This window comes from Trachemys scripta, chromosome 13, assembly GCF_013100865.1.
Source record: "Trachemys scripta elegans isolate TJP31775 chromosome 13, CAS_Tse_1.0, whole genome shotgun sequence".
Classification (NCBI taxonomy): domain Eukaryota; kingdom Metazoa; phylum Chordata; order Testudines; family Emydidae; genus Trachemys; species Trachemys scripta.
Window position 1 is genome coordinate 4,138,437 of NC_048310.1, and position 19,660 is coordinate 4,158,096.

The 19,660-nt window shown below is 47.9% G+C and overlaps 1 protein-coding gene across 2 annotated transcripts in view; it reads right to left on the bottom strand.

Annotated features, from left to right (window-relative positions):
* Nucleotides 1-18,525, bottom strand: part of TANGO6 (transport and golgi organization 6 homolog) — an 85,937-nt gene extending 67,412 nt beyond the window's left edge. The window contains exons 1-7 of one of the 2 annotated variants that reach the window (XM_034788537.1): nt 18,357-18,524; nt 17,121-17,244; nt 15,890-16,542; nt 8,438-8,554; nt 4,805-4,955; nt 3,719-3,855; nt 2,281-2,443 (exon numbers count right to left, since the gene is read on the bottom strand). In XM_034788537.1, the coding sequence (XP_034644428.1) occupies nt 2,281-2,443; nt 3,719-3,855; nt 4,805-4,955; nt 8,438-8,554; nt 15,890-16,542; nt 17,121-17,244; nt 18,357-18,398 (1,387 nt within the window). In that variant the 5' untranslated portion in view covers nt 18,399-18,524. Of the gene's footprint in view, nt 1-2,280; nt 2,444-3,718; nt 3,856-4,804; nt 4,956-8,437; nt 8,555-15,889; nt 16,543-17,120; nt 17,245-18,356 lie in introns of both variants that reach the window. The other variant, XM_034788538.1, reaches the window with a different exon arrangement.
* Nucleotides 18,526-19,660: the final 1,135 nt, after the last annotated feature.

The window sequence follows — 19,660 nt, forward strand, 5'->3', positions numbered from 1 at the left end:
GCAGGACTAAGTATTCTCTAGACCATCCCTGGGATTCCACAACCTCCCCAGGCAATTTATTCCAGTGCTTAACCACTCTGACAATTGGGAAGTTTTTCCTAATGTCCAACCTAAACCTCCCTTGTTGCAATTTAAGCCCATTGCTTCTTGTCCTATCCTCAGAGGTTAAGGAGAAGAATTCTTCTCTCTCCTCCTTGCAACAACCTTTTTTGTACTTGAAAACTTATGTCCCCTCTCAGTCTCTCTCTTTTCCAGACTAAACAAACCCATTTTTTTCAGTCTTCCCTCATAGGTCATGTTTTTTAGACCTTTAATCATTTTTGTTGCTCTTCTCTGGACTTTCTCCCATTTGTCCACATCTTTCCAGAAATGTGGCACCCAGAACTGGACACAATACTCCAGTTAAGGCCTAATCAGCATAGAGTAGAGCTGAATAATTACTTCTTGTGTCTTGCTTACATGCTCCAGCCTGGAGTAGACAGGAGAGATTGGATCCCCTGAACCTGTGGGGAGAGGAGGCTGTGCAGGCACTGCTATGGACCAACCATAGAAATATCAACATCTACAAACAGATTGCACGGGGATGCAACAGTCTCTGCACACTGCTCCTGCCTGCAAGCACCACCCCTGCAGCTCCTATTGCCCAGGAACGGGGAACTGTGGCCAATGGGAGGTTAGGGGGCAGTGCCTGCAGAGGTACATTGGCCCCTTCCGTAGGGTGACCAGATGTTCTGTTTTTAAAGGGAAAGTTCCGTTTTTTGGGACTTTTTCTTATATTGGCGCCTATTACCTCCCACCCCCGTCCCTTTTTTTCCACAGTTGCTATCTGGTAACCCTATCCTTCCGGAAGCAGCGTGGGGCCGGGGCAAGCAGGGAGCCTGCCTTAGCCTTGCTGCACCACCAACCGGGAGCTGACCGCAGTAAGTGCCGCCCAGTAGGAGGCCGAATTCCAACCCCCAGCCCTGAGCCAGCACCCCAAACCCCATCCTGCACCAGTCCTGACCCCCTTTCAGACCCAGCACCCTGTACCCCCTCCTGTACCCCAACCCCTGCCCTATCCTGGAGCCCCCTCCTGCACCTAAACACCCACCCAGAGCTTGCACCCCTCACCCCCTCCTGCACCCCAACCTCCTGCCCAAGGCTCAGCCCAGAGCCTCCTCCCACACTGCGAACCTCTTGCCCCAGCCCAGAGCCCGCACGCCCTCCCGAACCCCAACCCCCTGCCCCAGCCCGATGCAAGTAAGTGAGGGTGGGAGAGAGCAAGTGACGGAAAGACGGGGGAATGGAGTGAGCCGGGCTTTGGAGAAAGGGCAGGGCAGATCCTGGGTTGCCCTTAAATTCAAAAAGTGATCTTGGGTGTAAAAATGTTGGAGACCACTGATCTAGGTGTTCCTGATTATGAGTTTTTGCTGATGTTATGGCTAGGAGCTACTTGCTGATGACAGGAAAATTGTTCATTTGCAAGGGTTACTACGAGTTATGTGCTTTGTTTTGGGCAACCTATAAAAACATAAGTCAGAATATGTAAATTGGAGAAGTTTTTCTCCTTGCTCAGAGGCTGACAACCCACTCCCCAGCAGCTAGGAGGAAGGGTGGCCACCAGAAACCTGCCACTGACCACTCGACACCACCTCAGACTTGGGAAGTAGCAGAAGCTCTGCCCCGTGAGTCATTTACCAGTGTGGTAGAGGTTGAACAAAGCACTGCAGAACATCATGTAGCCTCTGATAGCAGGTGACTTAGCACAGGAAGGTATCATCCATCTCACTAGCACTGCCACACTAGAAACAGACTGCGCTCCTCCCCCCACCACTTCCCACAGCGAAAATCAGGCCTCCATGCACGAGAGGAGCTGATTTCAGAGAAGGAAGTCACTCCTCAAACCTCTTTAAGAATGGAACATATGTAGCTATCACAGGGTGGAATCCGAATCTGGGACACGTGTCTCAAATACAATCCACCCAGCTGTTCCTTAAGCAGCACAACCAGAAAGAGGCAGAGGTCTCAGCAGGCTATAAAAACAAAGTGTTCCTGAACCAACACCTCTTTCTATATGTTCCAGTTTGAGCCTAGACACTGAGCAGCCAGCTAGTCAATCAAGAGGAACCCTTGATGGAAGGACCGGGACCCCGGATCTGCAGAGATTACTCCATGGGATTCGTTTCAGGGGGATGAGCCCACAGATGTATGACAGAAAGAGAAACCAATCTTCCCTTCTCAAGTGAGAGGGTTTGCCTGATATGTTATAGGACCACATGACCAAGAAAGATGGACCGTTACCTGCCATATCCCAACATTGGAGAAGTGGTGCTAGCATGGGACGGAGCAAATATTTCACTGCCAGCTGAGGGCGTTCTCTGGCCATGGTGAGAAGGGCAGTGGTGGCAACTCTCTGGAACTGGTGTGCTGTCAACTTATCCTGAATATGCAATAAGTCTAGAATCTGGAATGTAAATTACATATACAACACAGGTCAGGAAACAGAGAGAGCAGCTAACTTCCAGCCAACAGATGAGAATGAGGAGCCCTATTCACTTCATTTCAACTGAGCGCCGGGCATGAGGAGACATCTCAGTTCGGAGTCTGGCGGAGGCAGGGCTCCTCCACAGTATGTGCTGCAGTGAAGAGTGGGGGAGGAAATAAGGGAATTTTTTTCTGAGATGAGCCAGGACACCGACACCTGCAGCAATTTGGGGGGCAAGGGCTGAGAAGCAGCAAGAGCTCCATGGGGGAGCATTTCTTAAATTCTAGTACCTGTTCATAGCTTGGCAATGCTGCCTAGAGAGAAGGCATCAGGCTCTAGGGGTCTATTCCAGACTCTTTACTTCCTGACTGTACGGTCTTGGACAGATCTCCTAAACTCTCTGCACATCAGTTTACCCTCTGAAGTGGGGTAATGCTTCACAGGCTTGTTTAAGGTTTAATACACATTTACAAAGGGATTTGAGACCCTTAAATGAAAGAAGATACAAGAAGAGCATGTGATTCACAAAGGAGAAGGCAGTTTGGCCAGCTAGGATCCTCATGTTGAAGACATGTCATCAAGGAAACACAAAGGCCCATGGACAGCAATCAGCAAGAGAAATGCTCAGGAGGACACAGTAAAAGTAGAAGAGAAATTGTTTGACTTATCAGCTAAAACAAATGCCTATCAGCCTAGGTCAGAAAGAGCCTGTAACAGAGCCATGGGTTCCCCCCTACATTGGAGCGTTGGGCTGCTCTGTTGGGTTACCCCATGGTCAGAGCTAGAACCGCACATACAATGCAGGGTAATGATTGCTAACTTATGCTAGCCGGTGGATCTCATTAACTCCACCTAGGCTGTAAGAGGGGCTGTAACTTGGAGTTTCTCTAGGACAGAGGGAACTAAGAGTTCCTGAAAGGTGAAGCTGAAGCTTATGTGTTGTTATTTGTTTGGTTATTTAAGGGGCACATAAAGCCAAATCCTGGAAAGGGGGTAAGTTTAGATGATCTATGGCGTGTACACACACAGCAGGGTGGGAATTTCTCCTGTTTACAGATCCCCAGTCAAATCTCCTCCAGTTCGGCCCGGTATGTTCTGTACTGGATCACACTCACAACACAGCCGTAGTCACACTATCCCCTAGCTAGGGAGGCAAGGATATTTCATACTGAGAGACTATGGGCTAAGCACACAATCCCCTGCTCATGGGCACTGCAGACATTCTCTGGTGAGAATGGGGAGTGAAGGGCATACCTGTGGGCACACCTGTCGGTAGTAATCCTCCAGGGACAGGGATTGCTGAGGACAGGAGGCCAAGATCCTAGCAACCATGTCACACTTTCTCCAGTCTGCAGCTGCTGCTTCAGCGCCGCTGCCACCAGCTGCCCCGGCTGAAAGCAAAGGAGAGCAGGACACAGACCCCATTAGACTTGGGCTTTCCAAACAACAGTTCCGTTTTTTCTAAAGCCAGACGTTTAAGGCTAAATTTCAGATTTTTGTTTTTAACAATCTCCTCAACCCAGGCATCTTTCAGATGACTGCTCCGCTGCTTTGGAGGAAGGGAACAATGTGTTATCAAAGGCCTCGGACTCCAGCAGTCAACTCCCACTCACAAGCATAACAGCCAAACACTAGAGGCAGGTGGTGATCTCAAGACCCTCTCAGAGAGCCACAGCACAAGACTCTGACCACCGTGGCCAGGGCTCTGGGAGTGCAGGCTATGGAACACAAGTCCCAGAGGTCACGTTCACTTAGTCCTGGAGAGAAACCCCTTCCTGAGCTAACTGGCCAGAGAGAGGCAGTGGTAGGCTTTGAGATCCCAAACCCTATTGGGTGTGGAATCAATCTCACTCCTCTCCAGATGATTATCATTTACTAACAGAGAGCACTGTTCCCGTGCACCAATGCCCTTTACAGAAATAGGCACTAATAAAAAGATCAATAATACAGATCTTTAAAAACAAACTTACTCTTCACAAGAGTGAGGAACTGGTATTTCATATACACAGGTATTTTTGCCCTCTGTTTTGTCATTTTATTTATATTTTCTCAATAATTGTGGAGGTTTCCAGTCCCAGAACCCAGAAATGTAACAACACACCCTGACAAAAGGTGTCTTGAAGTTCAGGAACTCAATACTCCCTTTTTAAGACCAGAAGCAATCATAACGCGTGCGTGCGTTTATAGTCTAATAAGAGGAAATCTCTTATGCGAGGGTCCCCATAATGCTATTCCAGCTTGTTATTTCATTGGAGGGGAAGATCTCTGACCCACTCTGGAAGTCTCGTTTCATTCATAATCTGTGAAACAGAAATGACAGTGTCTGAGCAACATACTTACTTCCTGCTCCCTCCATGATGCCCCGGACAACAGCCTGAACCCCACTGGGTCTCATCAGCCTCTCCGAGAGCAGCTGTCCACAGAGACGCCGAAGCCAAGATGGGGCTTGGGCAAGCGGCTGCTTCACCTCTTGTGCAGGGGACTGCAAGCCCTGAAAGGATATGGAGCGGGGGATTGGAAATGTATTTTCTTTAGAGAATGGTGCCAGCACTCACAGATGTACAAAACGACACGCTCTCTGTCCTGAAGGGCTCTGATCTGTATGTGGTGGCAGGAACACAACAGAGGGGAATTTTCTATAAATCACTTCACCACCTAATGGCACCAAAATAATGAGGGTGTAATTAGGTGGGCTGAGCATCCCAGGAGCCTCTCCTCCATGCAGGGATTTCTTTCCCTAAATTACAGTCTCCTGGGGTTACATGCCAGCTTTGACTGTCTCACTACCAGTGATACACACAGGGGGTCTCAGTAGGAATCAGAGCTCATTGCGCTCAAGAGGAGAGCGATTCCAACTGGGCACAGCAAGAAAGCACACTGGGGTGAGAAGACAGACAATACAAACTATAGGTTACATGGTCAAGAGAGGAAACACAACCCAAATGTGCCTCAACAAATGGCAGTGCCACCTAGAGGGTGCAGTCCTAGAAATCATGCAGCCTGCAGGGACAGCATTTGCTGCCAGCTGTCATATCAACAGAGGAAAAGACGGGTGTATGTTTGCTTTACTGAGAAAGGAGCTCGGGGGATTCTCTCACCTTTCTCTTTCCAAGGCAGCCCTCACTTCCATGTAAAACAGCCACATGAAACAAGAAGGGTGTTTATGGAGGAAGAAAGAAAGTGTCCAGCTGCTGTATTTCATGAGACCGGACACCCCGAACTCTTCAGCGGACTGTTCTTTCACCTCACACCCCAGAGGGAGAGGAGCAACCTCCATCCCGGACAGCAGCGTTCGTTAACAAGCCGCTACCCTCCCTTTACGCCTGCAGTGCACAGTGAAAACAGTCGCAGCTCAAGTGTATCAGACTTAAAGAGCTGGATCAGCAGAACGCCATACAGCTGGAGCACAAGACTGCTGCTGACACTATACAGAGAAGCAATTAGAAAGTGTAGTTAAAGGACTCTATAAAGTGAGGATCCATACAAGATTCTTGAAAGGAAAATCTGATACTCTCCTTGCCGGTAAATCTAGCAGTATAAGCCAAGCGTTTCCGAACACACAATTCCAATTTAAGGGCAATACTGTGCCGTGCATTAGGAGCATGATGCTGTGCATTAGGGTTTTAAGACCAAGGCTAGGTCTATACTACCCGCCTGAATCGGCGGGTAGAAATCGACCTCTCGGGGATCAATTTATACGCGACAATTGATCCCCGAATCGGCGCTCTAACTCCACCAGCGGAGGTGGTAGTAAGCGCCGCCGACAAAAAGCCCCAGAAATCGATTTTGCCGCCGTCCTCACAACGGGGTAAGTCGGCTGCAATACTTCGAATTCAGCTACGCTATTCACGTAGCTGAATTTGCGTATCTTAAATCGACTCCCCCCGGTAGTGTAGATGTACCCCAAGACTCAGATTTCTCATTTCACCAGACGTGGTGCACTGAATTCATGACAGCAACATTGTTCTCAGTGTGCTGAATTCCCCTGGTTCTCCCAGTGGACAGCCCCACAGAGCACCCTGAAACATGGCCTAGTTTAAATTGCTACATGGGAGGAAAGACATGCATCTAGCTGCAATGCCTTTGCTCATTTAAAGCCAAGGAACCGTCTTTTCCCAGAGGTCCTGTACAGATTGAAATCGGCGATTGGATATTTGCTCAAGTTAGCGCCACATAGCCTGAAGAGAAAGCAACGTTTGTTTTGCCAGAGTGACACAGGAAAGTTACAGGACAAGACACTTCACCAGGACAGTCACGTTGGAACCTTGACAGAATACAAACTGAACTGGTTTTGAGGGAAGCCAACGGTATGTACACACACTCCGGGGAGTTCTAGGGCAAAGCACACCTAACCCGATGAACAAAGCACTGCCAGGAATTTCTATTTACTATTCATAGAGCACCCAAAAAGCGTACAAGGGGTTTCACTGAACAATTTTTTTGCAAAGAAGAAAGTGTGGAGCTGTAGTCTGGAATTGACAAGCTCTGTATCCTAGCTACAAGGGTAAATGCACAAAAATTAACTTATTCCACATTATGGCTCTCACAGCAACTCTACTTTATTGCAGGCATCACAAGTAGGATTTTTATTACTTTTTATGCCATAAATATTTATGTTCAGTGTGACAGGGTCACTGTTGCTGTAGGAGCCACAATTTTGCTGATTTTTGTGCATTTATATTCTAATCCATAATGTTTTATTAACATATTTTTGCATTATTCATTACTCGTAAAATAGGCAAGTTTCTAGGACAAATAGCCAAGCCCATCTCAGAGTGGCGGAAGTAGCCGTCAATGCATATTTAGCACAAATTCAGCTGGTTTGTCAGGAAGCATACAAACCAGCCACGATGAGCCAGATTCATCCCTGCTGATACAGCCTTAGCTCTGGTGAAGCAACATAGCAAGGATGGATCCACGGCACCATCTTCTCTAGGGAAGAAGCTTCTGTGCTTCTATTATCTTTTCAAGAAAATAGATTCACTCCTAGTATGTAGCTTGAGTAAAAATAAAACAAGGCTTCCAAATGCAAGTCTCTGCTGCAAATTCCAAGCCCCATATCTTCATCCCACTGGTCGGACAAGTAGCTGGGAAATCACAGTTTAATGCTCTAGCACAGGGATGGGCAAACTACAGCCCGGGGGCCGCATCTGGCCCGTCAGACCTTTTAATCCAGCTCTCAAGCGCCCATTGGGGAGCGGGGTCGGGGGCTTGCCTCACTCTGCACATGCCGTGGTTCCCAGAAACAGCAGCATGTCCCCCATCCGGCTCCTACACGCAGGGGCAGCCAGGGGGCTCCACACGCTGCCCCCGCCCCAAGCGCCAGCTCTGCAGCTCCCATTGGCCGGGAGCCACGGCCAATGGGATCTGCAGGCCCGGCACCTGCAGACAGGGCAGCGTGCAGAGCAACCTGGCCACGCCTCCACATAGGAGCCAGAGGGGGAACAAGCGCTGATTCCAGGAGCTGCTTGAGTTAAGCGCCGCCCGGAGCCTGCACTCCTGACCTCCTCCGTGTCCCATCCCCCTGCTCCAGCCCTGATCACTCTCCTGCCCTCCAAACCCCTTGGTCCCAGCCTCAAGCACCCTCCTGCACTCCAAACCCCTCATCCCCAGCCCCACCCCAGAGCCCGTACCCCCAGCTGGAGCCCTCACCCCCCCCACTCCAACCCCCAGCCCCCTCCTACACCCTGAACTCCTCATTTCTGGCCCCACCCCAGAGTCCGCATCCTCAGCCGGAGTCCTCACCCCCTCCCGCACCCCAACTCCTAATTTTGTGAGCATTCATGGCCCGCCATACAATTTCCATACCCAGATGTGGCCCTCAGGCCAAAATGTTTGCCCACCCCTGCTCTAGCATATCATATTCCAGCTCCTGTACCACTGGAAGGCGCAGACACTGGAGACAGCCTCATGAATCAGATTCCCTTCCCCCACCCCCCGACCAGCTATAGAACCAGTTGGCAGCCTGGGTACCTGTTTGGATCCACCCTGAAGAACAAGCAGTTCCCGGACCACTAGGGGTTGATAGACTCGATCCAAGACACTCTTCAAGGCCTCCCTGCAGTGGGTTCGCTGCTCTTCTGTAAGGCCCTGAAAAACAACAGGTCTCTGTGCTGGAATATTAATACAGCACAGGCAAACAGGAAAGCAGCATAGGGGATGTATTTTGCTAGGTTCTGGCTCCCTCTACTGGACCATTAGCAACTTATAAGACATCAATTGGGAAACATCCAGGTGGGTATCTAGAGACCATTCTAAATTCTGTTTGACACAGAGAGGTTTTTAGTTAAGGCAAATATAAACACAAACTGATCAGGAACAACTGTTACCTGGGAACTGCCACACACACTCAAAGAACAAACACACAAAACAACCCTGCAAGAGTAAAAACAATGCAGGCAGAAGTCCAGCAGCAGAGTGGGGTATATCCTGTTTATGGCACTGAATGCAGGTGGTGTATGTGCATTCGGTGCAAGCAGTTTCTGGCTCTCAGAAACCGAATATGAGCTTTGGAGACGAGAGTTTCTGAACTGGAGGAGCTAAGAGAGACAGCGAGATACACACGGGACTTTGCGGGACACAGGCCTGGTCTACAGTACAGTTAGGCTGACATAAGACAGCTTACCTTGGCCTAACTCTATAAGTGTCTACACGAGAATGTTGCGCCCGCCGATGTAAGACGCCCACTACACTGACCTAATAACTCCACCTCTGCGAGAGGCGTAGCACTCAGGTCGATGTAGTAGGGTGAGACAGTGCCGTGTAGTCACTGCGTTACTTACATTGGCTGTCTGCCCAGCGCGGGACTCACAGCTGGAGCCCTGACAGCACAGAGCCCCGCTGTTGGGTGGCTGCCAACCCAGAGCCCCGCTGCCACCACCCAGTGAGGGATTGGGCAGGGGGGAGGGGGAAGAAGCCCGGGCTTGGGCTCTCCTCCCCCCCTCCCCTCACTGGGAGGTGGCAGTGCGGCTCGGGGTTGTCAATCCCTCCTCCCGGGTGTCAGCCCTGGCAGCGGAGCTTAAAATGGGAACACCCCACCCCAGGGCTGACAGGCTAAGCTGTGAGACCCACCCTGGGGCTCAATTTCATAGCAAGGAGTCTACCAGCAGTGAAATTGACATTCTTGTCAGTTTCAGGGCTGCAATTATTTCACATTTCCTCTCTGGCTCTGGTTGTCAGCCCCAAGGCAGGAGTCCAGCTGAGAGCCAGAGAGGAAAGGTGAAATAATAGCAGCCGTGAAACTGACAAGAATGTCAGCTGTGAAATGGAGCCTTGTGCCTGGCTCACAACTGGTGCTGTCAGCCCTGCGGTGGGAGGAGGGCTCCAGCTGTAAACCCTGTGTGGCTATTAGTGCCCCAAACTCCGGCTGTCAGTGCCCCACAATGCCCCACTTCCGTCGGTGCAAGCGCTCCTGGGGAGGATGCACACCACCGGCAGAAGGAGGGTAGTGTGGACACCAACAGCCGATTTAATTACTGTGTTGGCTGCAGGTTGACCTAATTTTGTAGTGTAGACAAGCCCAAAGTAAAGTGGTTCCACGCCCCACAATGACAGCCTCTATTTGTTAGTCTGTAAGGTGCCACAAGTACTCCTGTTCTTTTTGAGGAGGAAAGTCTCAGGGAAGGGGAACATCAAGCTGGAGTGGAGGGAAACAATCCCACAGTTGGGACCCTCCTTCCAGATTATGTCAAAGTCTTCTTTCACACTGAGGATACCTTTCCGGGGTAGAGGGCCCCTGTTATTAGGAAGAGACAGGTAATAGTAACGGGGGATTTGATTATTAGACATATAAATAGTGGGGTTTTGATGACCAGGAAAACCATATGGTGAATTGCCTGCCGGATTCAAAGGTTGTGGACCTCTCAAGACATTTAGACAGCCTTATGCATAGGGTTGGAGAGGAGCTGGTGGTCATGGTACATGTAGGGAACACTGACAGGGAAAGGTAGGAGAGGGATCCTGGAGACCAAATTTAGTCTGCTATGTAAGAGATTTCAGGACTTCCATGGTAGCATTCTCTGAAAATGTTTCCAGTGCCACACGCAGGGCCAGTTAAACAGGCAGAACTACAGGGTCTCAATGAGTGGATGAGACAATGGTGTTCAGAGGAGGGATTTAGGTTTATTAGGAACTGGGGAATCTTTTGGGAAAGGAGAAGCCTATTCAGGAAGGATGGGCTCCACCTAAACCAAAATGGAACCAGATTGCTGGTATGTAAAATTAAAAAGGTCATAGAAGAGTTTTTTAAACTGCGGGAAACTGATAGGTGCAGAGAAGCATATGGTTCATACATCCCGCATGGGAGGATTTATTAAAGGGAATATTCTATATCCTAGTAAAGAGGAGAGGACAGTAGTAGTCAAAATACAGGTAGGAACTGAAGAGAAAAAGACAACAAAAAAGAGTCCCATTCAATTACATCACTCAAAGGCAGTCTAATTTTATAAGTGCTTGGATACAAATGCAAGAACTCTAAATAGTAAGATGGGTGAACTTGACCACCTGGTATTAAATGAGGATACTGATATAATGGGAATCATAGAAACTTGATAGAATGATGATAATCAATGGGACCCGGTAATATCAGGGTACAAAATATATAGGAATGTCAGAGTGGGTCACACTGGTGGGGAAATGGCACTATATGTGAAAGAAAGCATAGAGTCAAATACAGTAAAAGTCATAAATGAATTAAAACAGTACCATAGAATCTCTATGGATAGAAATTCCATGCTTGAATAATAAGAGTATATCAATAGGATTATACTACCAACCACCTGACCAGGATGGTGACAATGATTGTGAAATGCTCAGGGAGATTAGAGAGGCTACCAAAACAGAACACCCAGTAATAATGGGGGATTTCAACTATCCACATATTGACTAGGAACATGTTGCCTCAGAAAAAAAACGTCTAGACACCAGTAATGGCTGCTTCTTGGAGCAGTTAGTCCTGGATCCCATAGGGAGAGAAGCAATTCTTGATTTAGTCCTAAGTGGGGGACAGGATCTGGTCCAAGAAATGAATATAACTGAACCGCTTGGTAATAGTGACCATAATGTAATTAAATTTAACATTCTTGTAGGGCGGAAAATACCAAAGAAACCCATCACAGTAGCATTTAGCTTCAAAAAGAGACCTACACAAAAATGAGGAGGCTAGTTAAATGGAACAGTCACAAGAGCGAAATGCCTGTAAGCCGCATAAAAACTTTATAAAAACATAGTAATAGAGACCCAAACTAAATGTCTACCTCAAATGAAAGAAAAACAGTAAGAGGACCCAAAAAATTGCCAGCATGGCTAAACAACAGAGTCAACAAAGTGGTTAGAGACAAAAAGACATCGTTTAGAAATGGGAAATCAACTCCTGCTGAGGACAATAGAAAGAAACACAAACTCTGGCAAATCCAGGCAGGCCAAAAAAGAATTTGAAGAACAACTAACCAAAGACACACAAGCTAACAACAAACATGTTTTTAATTACACCAGAAGCAGGAAGCCTGGCAAACAATCAGTGAGGCCATTGAATGAACAAGGCGCTAAAGGAGCACTCAAGGAAGACAAGGCTGTTGTTGAGAAACTACATGAATTCTCTGCATGGGTCTTCACTGCAGAGGATGTGAGGGAGATTCCCACACCTGAGTCATTCTTTTTAGGTGACAAATCTGAGGAACTGTCCCAGATTGCGATGTCAGTAGAGATGTTTTTGGAACAAATTGATAAATTAAACACTAAGTCACCAGGAACAGATGGGATTCACCCAAGAGTTCTAAAAGAACTCAAATATGAAATTGCAGAACTAACTGTGGTGTGTACCATTTCACTTATAACAGCCTCTGTACCAGATGACAGGCAAATAGCTAATGTAATGCCTATTTTTAAAAAAGGCTCCAGAGGAGATCCTAGCAATTACAGGCCAGTAAGCTTCACTCAGTACTGGGCAAACTGGTTGAAACTTAGTAAAGAACACAATTATCAGACAGGTAGGTGAACACGATATGTTGGGAAAGAGTCCGCATGGCTTTTGAAAAGGGAAACCATGCCCTATCAATCTCTTAGAATTCTCTGAGAGAGTCAACAAACACGTGGACAAGGGTAATCCAGTGGATATAGTGTACTTAGACTTTCAGAAAGCCCTTGACGAGGTCCCTCACCAACAGCTCTTAAGCAAAAGAGACAGTCATGGGATAAGAGGGAAAGTCCTTTCAGTAAATGGTTAAAAGCTATGGAAAAAAGGGTAGGAATAAATGGTCAGTTTTCCTGGTGGTGAAGAGTAAATAATGGCATCCCCAAAGGAACCAGTGCTGTTCAACATATTCACAAACTATTTGGAAAAAGGGGGCAAACAGCGAGGTGGCAAAGTTTGCACACGATACAGAAGTATCAAGATAGTCAAATCCAAACCAGATTGCGAACAGTTACAAAAGAGTCTCACAAAACTGAATGACTGGGCAACAAAATGGCAGATGAAATTCAATGTTGATAAATGCAAAATAATGCACATTGGAAAACATAATCCCAACTATACATACACATTGGTGGGGTCTAAATTAGCTGTTGCCACTCAAGAAAGAGATCTTGGAGGCTTTGTGGACAGTTCTCTGAAAACATCCACTCAATGTGCAGCAGCAGTCAAAAAAGCAAACAATTGTAGGAAACATTAGGAAAGAGATCGATAAGACAGAAAATATCATAATGCCACTCTATAAATCCATGGTACGCCCACACCTTCAATACTGCACACAGCTCGGTTGCCCCATCTAAAAACAGATATATTAGAATTGGGAAAAGTACAGAGAAGAGCAACAAACATTATTAGGAATATGGAACAGCTTCCATGTGAGAAGAGATTAAAAGACTGTTCAGTTTAGAAAAGAGACTAAGGGGGGGATATGATAGAGATCTATACAATCATGAATGCTATGGAGAAAGTGAATAAGGAAGTGTTATTTACCCCTTCACATAAAACAAGAACCGGGAGTCACCCATTAATAGGCAGTTAAAACAAACAAAAGGAAGTACTTCTTCACACAACACACAGTCAACCTGTGGAACTTGTTGCCAGGGGATGTTGTGCAGGCCAAAAGAATAACTGGGTTCAAAAAAGAATTAAATAAAGTTCATGGAGGACAGGTCCATCAATGGCTACTAGCCAAGATGGTCAGGGATGCAGCCCCACGCCATAGGTGTCCCTAAGCCTTTGACTGCCAGGTGCTGGGACTGGACAACAGTGGATGGATCACTCCATAAACTACCTTGTTCTGTTCACTCCCTCTGAAGCCTCTGGCACTGGCCACTGTCAGAAGACAGGATACTGAGCTAGATGGACCACTGGTCCATCCCAGTATGGCCATTCTTATAGATTCATAGACTCTAGGACTGGAAGGGACCTCGAGAGATCATCGAGCCCAGTCCCCTGCCCTCATGGCAGGACCAAATACTGTCTAGACCATCCCTGATAGACATTTATCTAACCTACTCTTAAATATCTCCAGAGATGGAGATTCCACAACCTCCCTAGGCAGTTTATTCCAATGTTTAACCACCCTGACAGTTAGGAACTTTTTCCTAATATCCAACCTAAACCTTCCTTGCTGCAGTTTAAGCCCATTGCTTCTTGTTCTATCCTTAGAGGCTAAGATGAAGAAGTTTTCTCCCACCTCCTTATGACACCCTTTTAGATACCTGAAAACTGCTATCATGTCCCCTCTCAGTCTTCTCTTTTCCAAACTAAACAAACCCAATTCTTTCAGCCTTCCTTCATAGGTCATGTTCTCTAGACCTTTAATCATTCTTGTTGCTCTTTTCTGGACCCTCTCCAATTTCTCCACATCTTTCTTAAAATGCGGGGCCCAGAACTGGACACAATACTCCAGCTGAGGCCTAACCAGCGCAGAGTAGAGCGGAAGAATGACTTCTCGTGTCTTGCTTACAACACACCTATTAATGCATCCCAGAATCATGTTTGCTTTTTTTGCAACTGCATCACACTGTTGACTCATATTTAGCTTGTGGTCCACTATAACCCCTAGATCCCTTTCTGCCATACTCCTTCCTAGACAGTCTCTTCCCATTCTGTATGTGTGTGTTGAGATGAGCTCCTGTCTGCATCCTGTACAACTTGCCCATACCGGTATTGCCCTGGCCTCTTCTTTTGTCATTCAGTGTTGCACGCATTCGAAAACAATATGCATTTTCTCACCTTTTGGGGGTGAAGCCAGACTTTGAGGCACCTGCTCCCCTACTTGGTGTAAACTTTGCTTGTGCCAATCAGAAACGAACACAAACAGGTTTTGAGCCCCGTCCCCTATGACACTTCTATGATGTCATAGTTGGTACTTTATGGGCCTGCCTGCCATGTGCAGGCAGGGAGAGGAGAAAGAAAAACGAATCCTGTGTATCCTGTGTACACCCGTAACCGAGCCTGATAACCTCGAAGCCTCTCTCTCAGCTCATGTGTTTCAAACAGAGTTTCTACGTTTGCCGGTTGTTATGCGTTGGTTTGTATTTGTAAGTATCAGTTATTACTAAATGCTGCATCTTTGTTTATAAATATTGTTAGTAGATATTTTAGTCATTGTGTGTTTTAAGTTTCATTAACTCTATTAGCTAATCAAACGTTGCTCCCTTACCCCTTGTCTGCAATAAAACTTTAAATTGATTAATTTTAGAGGGTGTGTGTGTGTGTGTGTGTAGTTTGCATCGTGACCCATACTCTCCTTGCATCCCCTACCAATATAGTCTATTGCCATGTGCAGCCTGGTAAATAACAGGCCTGCATTTTCTTTCGCCCGTGGCAATCCACAGTGTGAAACTGATTTTTCCTTCCTAAGTGGAGCACTTTGTATTTGTCTTTATTAAACTTCATCCTGTTTGCCTCAGACCATTTCTCCAATTTGTCCAGATCATTTTGAATTTTGACCCTATCCTCCAAAGCAGTTGCAATCCCTCCCAGTTTGGTATCATCTGCAAACTTAATAAGCGTACTTTCTATGCCAATATCTAAGTCGTTGATGAAGATATTGAACAGAGCCAGTCCCAAAACAGATCCCTGCGGAACCCCACTCGTTATGCCTTTCCAGCACGATTGGGAACCATTAATAACAACTCTCTGAAGTACTTATGTTCTTATGACAGGATTGGATTTGTGGTTCAGCTAGCCCAGTATCCAGTCTAGGACAGTTGCTGGTACCAGCTGCTTCAAAGGAAGGTGCAAGACACCACACAGAAAGCAGATATGGGATAATCTGCTCCCCAAGGAAGGGCTCATCTTGCTCCCCAATAGTGAGAGATTGGATGAAGTCCTGAAGCACAAGGTTTTATGTCCCTTCCAGATAGTTGTCTTTGCCCCAGAAAAATGGAAGCTACAGGATGGGGCCTATATGCAAAATGAAGGCAGGAAATTCTAATCAGAACACACACCTTTAGTTGCTCCAGTGGCCTGGCTTGCTCCCCCTTTCCTTTGGTCGGGCAGAATCCTAGCTGGCACAGACCTGCGATGAGGTCCCCAAGGTGGCGGGTAAGGATGAGGTTGCCCAAAGATGGGTGCTCTGCAATCTGCAGCAGCGCAGTACAGCTGGCATGGAGCCTATGCAGAGCACTGGGGGCAGCGTTGGGAGATACCACATCCTGAACAACAGCACTGAACTCTGTCCTGTGCTTCAGCGGGATTCCAACCCCAGGCAAGAGATATGGACAAAGGCCCAAGGTAATCACAAACTGCAATGCAGACTGAACCGTCTTCTGCTGGGAGATACTGAGCGTGTCAGGGCTGAGAGCAGGAGCAGCTTCAGCAGTCCTAGGGTTCGGTTTGGCTGGATGGTAAGCAGCAGCTAGGAGGATCATGCACTTCTTCAGACTCAGCAGTAACAGCAGGACTTGACAAGTAAAACTCCAGGTCACATCTGTAGAGCTTTCTAGCCAAGCAGCCTGCTCTCTGACTTCAGCTCTCAAGCGCCGCAGTTCATTCCATTGGGGATCCTGCCCTAGCTTTTCCTCTAAAGCAGCCAAGTTGGAGTTTAAGGTTTCGAGCAGAGCTGCATGTTTTGCCGTCTGGAGAGAACCCGAATCTGTTCCTAAAAGGGAAAACAAATCGGTCACGTACAGTATAACGATTGCGAGAGCGAAGCACCTGCCCTCCACTAAGCCAAATACTGTCCCTCTATAGCTATTATTAGTGTTCTGCTGAGAGGTACTGGGTACTCCTTGGATCACTAACCTCTGTCAGTCTGGGTGTGAACACACCTGCCACTAACATAAATGTCTGGATAAATTAATCCCAAGGCAAAAGGAGGCTGTGAACCTGCCCAAGAGTTCTTGGGCTAAGAGTCAGAGGGGTTTTGCTGAGTACTGTTCTGCGTTTGTGAAGCATGGGGGAGGCAGAACACAGGAAAACTGACAGCTTGTCTACACCCACAGCTTTGACACAGCCTTGTCGCTAAAAGTCAGTGTGTGTAAATGCTCATTGTGGGTACTTTGTCAGCACTTTTGCCAACAAAATACTTCCAGCCCCGCAAGCGGCATTAGCTTTGTCGGTAGGAGAGTGCTCCTGCCAACAAAGCCGCGTTCACTCTGCCCCTTGTGTCGGCAAAACCTCTGTCTTTCTTAGGGGGGGGGGGGCAGGGAGGGGAGGAGGAGGAGCTTTTTTAAGTACCTGTGAAAGACAAAAGTTTTGTCGACAACTTCGCAGTGTAGACATACCCTGAGAAGCGAGAAACTGGGAGTGACAAAGACAGACAGACAGCTAGAAGGAGCAGTTGAAAGCAGAGTGTCTGGGCCTGTAAGAAACCTGGGAGACGTTTTAAGGTCAGGGGTGCAGACATGATAATAAACATTTATGTCATAATAGCCAGGATTGGGCCCCGTTGCACAGGGCCAGATAAAGAGACAATCCCTATCTCAGAGGAGTTATGGGGGCACCACATTGTTGCTTATCTGAGCTAGCAAGAAACTACCAACATGGAACCCACCAAGCAAGAGCTTGGTACCTGTGCACTGCATGTAAAGAGTTTGGTAAAAAGACTTGGGTACCTCTTCCATGACTCAGGAAGATACACAAGGAGAAAGAGACTCTCCTGCCCTCTGATAATTGGTGAGAAACTGCCCTCCCAACTTGGGGTCTGCCTACACAGCATTTTGGAGCCAGTCTCCCAACCCAGGGCAAGTGCTAGTGCTCTAAAAAGAGCTGTATAGACAGCGCTTTGAAGTGGCGGCTCAGGCTGGAACTGGGCTCTGAAGCCCACCCTGCAGGCGTCAGAGCCAGAGCCCCAACGTCAAAGCACTATTTACTCAGCTATTTTTAAAGAACTAGTGTGAGCCCTGCTAGCCTGGTCTATCAATCCAGGCTGCGAGGCTTGTGCCAAAATGCTGCATAGTCAGACCCTTGCTGGTCAACATCTGTCCTCGCCAGACAAAGAGGCAGCCTTTCAAACTGCACTTGGGGATGGGAGAAAAATTGGAGGCTATAAGTTACAGGGAAAGCCTAAGAAAGGTTTGCGTCAAACAGAAATGTGTGGATTGAAGTAATTCCATATCGCCCATTGGAAGAGCAGCAACTACTAGAGTTGGGTAGGGAAAAACATTCTCGTATTCTCTCTGACTCAGGTTACCTCCTTGGCACAATGCTGATCAGAGCCTTATTAGCCAGGGAATTCAGAAGCAGAGCAGAGCCCTCGAGGCTGCTCCCATACAGGTCATTCACCAGCACAATCTCTTAGACAACTGCTCCACCAGTTACTAACTTTTAATTAAAAACAAACAGAACTGTCAACAGTAAGGTTCTTTATTATCCCTGTGTCTTCCTCCAGCATTAAAAGAGGGGATAACGACACTAAAAGTACAGGAACCCAGCAGAACCGAGACAGTTATGAGGGACTGTAGGAATATATACTGTTCTGAAAAAGTGTTTCAGTGATTTATCAATTTGTCCCATTCGGTCCACTTTCCTCAAACAGCTGTTGGTAATCCGATACAGAATGTCATTCCATTTCTATATTTGTATTCGAGTCAGCCACATCCCTGTGGCTGGTATTTGTTCCTGCAGCCATAGCAATGAAGTAGATTTATTTCCTTTCCCCCAACTTAACCTTAATATGGTCAATATTGTCCTACAGTTAAGTAAGAAAAAGTGCATATGGTTTTAATTTAAAAATCACACGCCCCAACTTAGATATCTGTAATAGCCTTAAGGGGATTAATCTAGTTCTTATGAGGGCACAGCTCTTCCCAAACAGTGCTAACCTCAGAGCTCTGAGAACACAACAGGCTGGCCAAACCTGTGCAGAATTCCCCTCTTGGCATTTTGTCTTTTCCCCTACCCCACCCCCCACCCCAAATCTCACCACCCTGAAGTGCAGAAGCCTGCTCCTCTGGCTAGCTTCCCTGGATCTCTCCACCTCAGGCATTCCCCCACCCCTTCATTTCAGATCTCAGTGGAGATCGCTTCTTTCCTACACCTCCCTCACTTGCTCCTCTCTCTGCGACAATATGTCTCTGATTTATTTCATCCCCTAAAGCGACCCACATCCCAGTGTGTGACAGCTCCATTAACAAACACACACTGCTCAAAGCCAGGTTGGGCGGGTCAGACCCAGAGGTGCACGCAGCAGAGGGATGTGATTTCTTTGGGGGTAAAGCACCCTGCGCACATTCAGCCCCCTGAGACAAGCACGGAAAGCAGCCAGGCCGCGCTACAGGCTTTTGTCCCAAACCCCACAGGGTAGGTGCAGCCAGCCACCTGCACCCCTAAACATGCCTGTGGGGTGCAGGGGACAGGACAGGAGCCTGGGGAGCAGAAACAAAAGGGGTCCCGCCTAAGGGAGCCAGAAGAGCCTTCGTGAGAAGGGGTGCAGGAAAAGGGGGGGCCTCCCCCAGGGTGGCGAACGAGGACAGGGCGGGGGGTCCCATTGTGAGGGAGGGGCAGACGGGGGAGCAATGGAGGGCGGGGAGGCTGCTAAGGGCAATGGGGGGGGGCGGAGACCCACACAAGCAATGGGGGGGGCAGGGAGGGGCTACTGAGGGCAATGGGGGGGCGGGGGCCCACACAGGCAATGGGGGGCAGGGAGGGGCTGCTAAGGGCAATGGGGGGGCGGGGGCCCACACAAGCAATGGGGGGAGAAGGAAGGGGCTACTGAGGGCAATGGGGGGCGGGGGCCCACACAGGCAATGGGGGCGGGGAGGGGTTGCTGAGGGCAA